The sequence below is a fragment of the Aplysia californica genome, unplaced genomic scaffold (assembly GCF_000002075.1).
Source record: "Aplysia californica isolate F4 #8 unplaced genomic scaffold, AplCal3.0 scaffold00825, whole genome shotgun sequence".
NCBI lineage: Eukaryota > Metazoa > Mollusca > Gastropoda > Aplysiida > Aplysiidae > Aplysia > Aplysia californica.
Genome location: NW_004798095.1, coordinates 148304 through 155803, shown reverse-complemented (window position 1 = coordinate 155803; position 7500 = coordinate 148304). Strand labels below are relative to the sequence as shown.

Below are 7500 nucleotides of genomic sequence, written 5' to 3'. Positions count from 1 at the left end.
AGTCATAAGTTATAACAATTATGTACGTAATACACTATAGAACACTATCATACGCACATTTTTCTACTAATCAGATGACGTCAACAACATAGAAATGGGCAAGGGACAAAAAATAATAATAAATTGACATCTTACAGCTTTCCTTTTGAGAATGACATCCAGCCTCCATTTGTCCCCGTCAACAATTGGTCTCTTCAGGTAGATTTCAGGACTCAACCTACAAAATATAGACAAATTCTAGCTAGATCACATATGAAAAAAGATTCTGAAAAAAAAGGTTCTGTTTTTGTACAAGTTTTTTGTTTCTTCTTTTAGTAAGGTTTTACGTCGCTCGCAACTGCATAAGATCATATGAGCGCCAAGGGGTGGATGTCAACAGAGAAGTCCAAATGGGGAATCAGGCTTACTCTGCTCACCTCTCTAGCTTCAACTGCACAAAGTCTGCTTCGACTAGCAAGGCACCCCGGAAACAGCAGTTCACAAGAGAGTAAGAAACATACAAAAGAAGTAAAGGGAAAATGACGATAGTAAGGATGAGGAAAGAAAAAGTAGCAGTTCCCCCTATGTTGTTCCGGAACAGTTTGAGCACGACATTGATAAATCAGCCCATTTACAATTCTACTGTGCCTAAGAACATGTTAATAATAATATCCCAGCCTCTGGGATGGCCTAAAGACACTTCAATCAGTAGCGCAGCCGGGGTGGGGGGGTCTCTTCATGTAGATTTCAGGGCTCAACCTACAAGCAGATGGATAAATTTTCTAGCAAGATCACAAATGAAAAAAAAGATTCAGAAAAAAAGCCTCTGTTTTTGTAAGAGTTTAACGGCACTTCAACATAATTAGGTCATATTATAAGTGTGGAAGATTAGAGATGTTACAAGTAGGTAACAAACACAAAAGAAGGCGGAGAGATTAGGACAATGAATGCTTGAAGGGAAAGAAGGAGCAAACCATGTCAGAGCACCCATCAATCACTCATTGAAGAAGAATATTGTAATTCCATTAAATAACAGACAGACAGACAGACAGACAGACAGACAGACAAACAGAAAGACAGACAGACAGACAGACAGACAGACAGACAGACAGACAGACAGACAGACAGACAGACAGACAAGGAGAAGAGTGAACTATTGTTCACTGAACGAGGGACAGTGCCAAAAAAACACTGCTAGAATACTTGGCAACTTCGGCGGGAGTTAGTTTGTCCCCACTCAACTTCCATAACTCACATGTTAACCCTATCCATACGACGTGTTTTACTATTGTATCCATACGATGTGGGGAACTCTGTGCCACCACTTCCAAAGAGGAAATTTACTTGTTAATCCGATCCGTACGCTTTGCATAGCCTAGCAGTCTGTCAAAATGATTTTTTGAGAAATACTGAAAGTTTCAAAGAGATCTTCGTACTACAAGTATTCTAAAATGTGAAGAATACAACCCCGGGGGTACAAAATGACCCCAGGGCATATGGATAGGGTTAAACACATGGGGCTTTTTGATTAGCTATGCTGACTTTTTTTCATTAGCATTCAAACTCAAACAAATCGGATTCAGCAACTAGTGACAATGTAATTTTATTATAGACACATAAAGTCCACGCAAGCTGTGTCGAAACATGATCTCTGAGGAATTTGACAGCAATTACAGCTAACCTGATGTTGACATTCACTGATTTGAATTTTTTCCTGAGCTCTGGTTTTAGGAAGACAATTTGACTGTGACAGGAATGTACAGTACACCAAGCATCTTTGCTCGATGCACTCAGAATGTCCGTGACACAGTGATCACCGAAGACAACTATGTATTTATTTATTTATTTATTCATTTACTCATTCATTTATTTATTTATTACTTTCTAAAATTATTTATTTAATTGTTTATTTATCTTTTTATTTATTTATTTATTTTTTTTTGGGGGGGGGGGGGGGGATATGAGTTAAGACAAGCATATGAACATAATAGGGGAAATTCAGTAACAGGTAAAAGCAAGACTAACAGACTAAAAAAAAATAGAAGGAGAGTACAAAAGTAGGTAGGACTCCCCCATGCAGCCATGTACAAACATACAGAAAAACACAAGCTTGTCATCGTGGTCCTTGCCATTCGCAAGGCATGACAAACTCTGTATGTCACAGCTGCATCTCGGCTTGCTCGCTATGTAAGAATAAATAATGACTAACGGCATGCTTCGTCCAGGTCACAAAGGCCACATAACAAACAAAGCAACAAACATGAGGCAGACCACTCACCACCAGTCTGTGATGTAGATCTCTTCCCTGGCTTTCTCCAGTGCGTCTGCCACAGCTTCAAAGTACGACCGGCCGTCGACAAACCTGTAACGACATAATATAGAAAGACAAAAAGCTTAAGGTCCGTAAACGTAATTACATATTTTTCAAAAACAAAACACACCATTCCCATGCTGTGACGTCATCCAGTTTCAAAGAGCCACACAAACTGATTGCCTCATCGATATTTTGACGCTGTGTGACATCACAACAAAGCTTTCAATTTTGCCTCATATTAACAAGTAGGCACATCCTATGTAGTTGCTGTACTTTTCTGAGGTTGATCTATAGTAACTTAAAAGTGGCAGTTGGAATTTCGCCTTGAAATTCATACTCGACTAAGTAAGGATGTTTGCTTGAGTAATGAGCAGCACATCGACATTATAACGGTAATTTAGTACAGGGGAAGAGAAACGACTGACGGACAAAAAGCAGCACAGGGCAAGAAAAAAAGTAAGATCTACCTCCAACCACATGCTCGACTGAGTAAGAATGGTTGACTTGCTCGAGTTAAAAAAAGCACATCGACACAGTTACCATTATTTAGCGCTTGGAAAAAACAAGACAGGCACAAAAAATAAAGTGAAAAGGGAAAGTAAAAAAGCATGAACTACCAGTGGCACCCTCTAACCACCTGCATTAGCATAACAACTTTTAGTAAGAGTTTTATGGCACTGGGAAGACAATTAGGCCAAAAAATTGTCAAAGATTAAAGGTGTTACTAGACAATAATACACATTAAAAAAACCAGGAGGAGAGATAAGGACGATAGAAGTTTGATAGGAAAAAAGGAGTAAACCACACAATAGAACCTTATTTTTCAGTAAGTGTTTTACGGCGTTCGCAACTCCATATGGTCATATGAGCGTGCGGGACATATTAAACATTTTCAGTTGGAAGGAAATTTTGAATTTTGCCCTGGAGGAGGCCGAAGCCTACTCTTATCGGTTTAGGACCATCAAGGGATCTTAAAGGTGCGCAACATGCACGTGGACCTACGAGATTTTTCGCCCTTGTCCGAGAAAGCTAGGTGTAGATCTTTCCTACATAAGATCAGGAGTGTGGCTGAAAGACAGCAGTAAGAAGGAGCCAAGGAGTAGCAGTAAAAAGGCTGCAGAAAGAGTCAGGAGCCCAGAGGAGGTGAGAGGGGTGAGGACAGAAAGTGAAGGCAAAACCAGACCACAAAACATTGCAAGAGCATGAAATAAAGGGAAAGGAGACAACTTTTCAGAAGAAAAATTTCTGTCGCTAACCGGATTTGAACCCGGGACCTATTGAATGAGAGACAAACACCTTAACTTCTAAGCCATGAGAGCCCCCATCAGAGAACCTGCTTACCACCCACTGGTGGTAACTTTCATAACAGCTCTATTTCACTAGTGACCATAGGAGGTGAAAAGTAACACTGAACAGAAACAGAAGGAGAAAACCACATCGTGAATGCCTAAAAACCACCTGTGCACATTCCACAAATGACATGAATACATATAGCCATGAACAGATTTCAGACACAGTATGACCACTGTCAATTTTTCATGTTTACCAAATGATATATTTGAAACAGTGAAACCAATGTTTGGACATAGTACTTTAGCAGAATTCAATAATCCTTATGAGACCAATGGCAAATTGGTTCTCTCGTTTCTATCCCTACATTATGAAGCGCACCATGTGTTTACTCTGTTAAATCTAAATGATAACATCTCTTCTCACACTATGTAAGCAAACTCTTTTTACTAAAACCAAACCCCAAAATAGTAATGACTCATCCTTTGCCTTCCCCCCCCCCCCCCCCAAAAAAAAAAAAAAAAAAAAAAAAATCAAAATCACAAATACATTTCAAACTGAAATTGAATAGCTATTTAAAATCATAATTGACACAAATCAAATTTTGAAAATTTGAAAAATAAAGGTAAACATGTGAACTCTAAAGCACCTCAACCCATTCCCCCAGCCACAAAGGCATATATCCATATAAACTTGTACAAACAAACAGAGCCACAAATTGGCACGAAAACAAATAAGCAAAGACACACGATATTCACCATCTCGCAAACTCCTTTTCTCGTGTTGGGGCATAGGACTCGAACCTGTTCCTTTGGGTGTACTCCAATGCCTGATTCTGGGCCACAGAGCTGATCATCTCCGCCCACTCTTTTCCTTTGCGACTTGTCCAGCACTTGATCAACAGTTTTCTGGACAGAAGGTTCAGAACAAAACCTGCATTAGAACTAGCTTTTTAACAGACAGAACAAAACTTGAGTCAGTTTAGTTTTAGTAAGAGTTTTACAGCACTTGCAACACAATAAGGTCATACAAGTGCCGAAAATTGCAGGTGTTACAAGGGAGTAACAAACACAAAAAGGAGGGGAGATAAAGACGATAGATGTTTGATAGAACCCCCAGGGCGGTGCCACTGACTGAAGTGTCTTTAGGCCATTCCCAAAGGGGGGACATTTATCGTTCTAATACACAGTAGAACTGTAAATGGGCTTAGTAACAATGTTATGCTCATAATTGTGCCTGAACTACAACAGGGAACTGCTGCTTTTTCTTTCCTAATCCTTACTATCGTCATTTTCCTCTACTTTTTTTGTATGTTTGTCACACTCTTGTGACTGCTATTTCCGGTGTGCCTTGATAGTCGAAGCAGACTTAGTGCTGTTGAAGCTAGAGAGGTGAGCAGAGTAAGTCTGATTCCCTGTAAGGACTTCTCTGTTGACATCCACACCTTGGCGCTCATATGACCTAATGCAGTTGCGAGCACCATAAAACCTCTACTAAAATAACAGATATTTGATAGCAAAGAAGGAGCAAACCACACCAGAGCAACCCCAATATCAACCAAAAACTTGAGTCAGAACTATCCATCTCTGTAAGAGACTTTAGGAGATAACACTATGTGCCCATACAACAATCTGTGAAAATCAGACGATATCAGTTCATAGTATTGGATAAAAAGCTAGCAAAAGGCCACAATTCCCTCCCCAACCAAATATCTACCACAGAGAGAGAGAGAGAGAGAGAGAGAGAGAGAGAGAGAGAGAGAGAGAGAAAAGAGAGAGAGAGAGAAAAAGAGTGAGAGAGAGAGAGAAAGACAGACAGACAGACAGACAGACAGACAGACAGACACACACACACACACACACACACAAACCATAAATCCATCAGACACCCACTGCACACACACACACACACACACACACACACACACACACACACACACACACACAAACCATAAATCCATCAGACACCCACTGCACACACACACACACACACACACACACACACACACACACACACACACACACACACACACACACACATACACACACCAACCTATTCATGTTCTCTATCTGGACACCATGTTTGGCCCCAGTGTTGCTAAGGCCACATTTCACTTTAAACGCCGAATCCATGAGCATCACGTCGCTAAGCTCTCCGTCTTCTGGCCGAATGTAACCAATGAAATTATCTTTTACAATCAGCCATCTGCGAAGAAAGACCCAAATGTAACCAATGAAAATACCTTTTATATCAACCATATGAGCAAAATATAGAAAAATGAAACTACATTTTACAATTATGTGTATACATTCTGATATCTGAGACATACTTTCAAATACGACCAAAAAAAAATTACTCTTCACAATACCACATCTGAAACAAACATCCAATTATGACCCATGAATTTATATTTACAATCTGCTAAATGAATAAAGTGATCTGAACAATACCATCCAAATTATAAAAAGCCATGCGAGAAAAAGTACTGATGTTATGTTATCAATAATAAAATCATCTCTTTATCACAGATCCTGAAACAAACATCCAGAGGTTATTGAGTGTAAAATCTCTTTATTTTTAAATGGTCTGCAAATATATTCTCAATTAAAATAACATTTATTTTCAGTCAGGTGACCTAAACATGAGGTTTTAGCTGTTGTTTAAGATATCAAACAGTTAGTGACATTTAAGCACCATTGTTAGCTAACTTGGGGGTTGGCATAATATCATGCTAAGCTATGGTACCGATGGCCCTAGTTCAAATCCTCAATGAGGCAATCAAGAACTTTGGCTATTTTGGAAGTTTCCAAGACTCTTCACACACCTGGCTAAGTACTATCAGAGACAGACCTTACATTAGGAGAATTTGCCTCCTACAGGACCAACAGAAAGCATGAATCTTATATGCAATGGTGAAAAATCAAACAATTTCAATAATCTAATATCTTGGATATACGATCACATCCAATATCAAATATTCCACAGAAATAAAACAAAGAACTGCAACAGCATCAACAAAATGGCACTTTAAAAAAAATTCTTTTGAATTGAATACCGAATCTCATTTTCAACAATTTTTAAATTTTTTATTTAATCAGAAGTTAAGATTTAAAAAAAACAACTGCTCAAAATGAGACTCAAGAGTTAAATTCATTTGATTTTATAATATTTCAACAGTTGGTCACCTCAGAACTATTTTGTCCCAAGTGTACTTAAGTAAAGAGGCACTTTGAACAAAATAGTTCTGAGGGGACTAGTTCTCTGGACAGAAGGTTCAGAACAAAAACTGCAGTAGAACTAGTCTTCTGACAGACAGAAATATTGTTAAAATTAAAGATTCAAGCGTTAAACAATGTGACTGAAAAAAAAGAGAGCCTACAACACCAAGCACTCAGGCTATAAAGGAAGAGGAAGGCCACCCAAAAGGTGGATCGAGGGTGTCAAGGAAACCCCAAGAAAATATAAGATCACAACAGAAAGAGCTGCGGAGCTGGCCTACAATAAAAAAAACTGCATCAACAGAGGATGAAAAAGTAAAAAAGTAAAAAGTAAGTATTTAAAAAAAAAAGAAATTAAAGGTTTAAACAGTGAGATTCAGTACAAAAAGACAGTCACCTGTTGTTCCAGGTTCCGGCAAAGTGCAGGTTCTGCAGACAGCCACAGCACTGGATGTTGATGCGGCGGCCGCCCGAGCACTTCTCTATCAAGCCTTCCTTGGACTTGGCTCCCAGCTTGTTGATGAACGAGAAGGAGCTCACCTCAAAGAACTCCAACTGGCGGAGGAAGGGGGAAACAGAAATTATCACATATCTATGAGCAACATCTGTTGGGTGTCAGGAGGGGGTGGCGGGGTGGCGGTGTTGTAATTGTTAGACTCTTTAGTGTTGCATGCAGCAGTCATTGAGCTTAATTTCAAG

General features: G+C 39.2%; 1 protein-coding gene across 1 annotated transcript in view; it reads right to left on the bottom strand.

Annotated features, from left to right (window-relative positions):
* The window catches only part of LOC101857283 (phospholipase D1), a gene marked incomplete at its 5' end in the record, with an annotated part of 39535 nt that overhangs the window by 20584 nt on the left and 11451 nt on the right, over nt 1–7500 (bottom strand). The window contains 5 exon segments of the mRNA XM_013088883.2: nt 136–217; nt 2258–2341; nt 4342–4491; nt 5636–5788; nt 7199–7356. Coding sequence (XP_012944337.1) covers nt 136–217; nt 2258–2341; nt 4342–4491; nt 5636–5788; nt 7199–7356 — 627 coding nt within the window.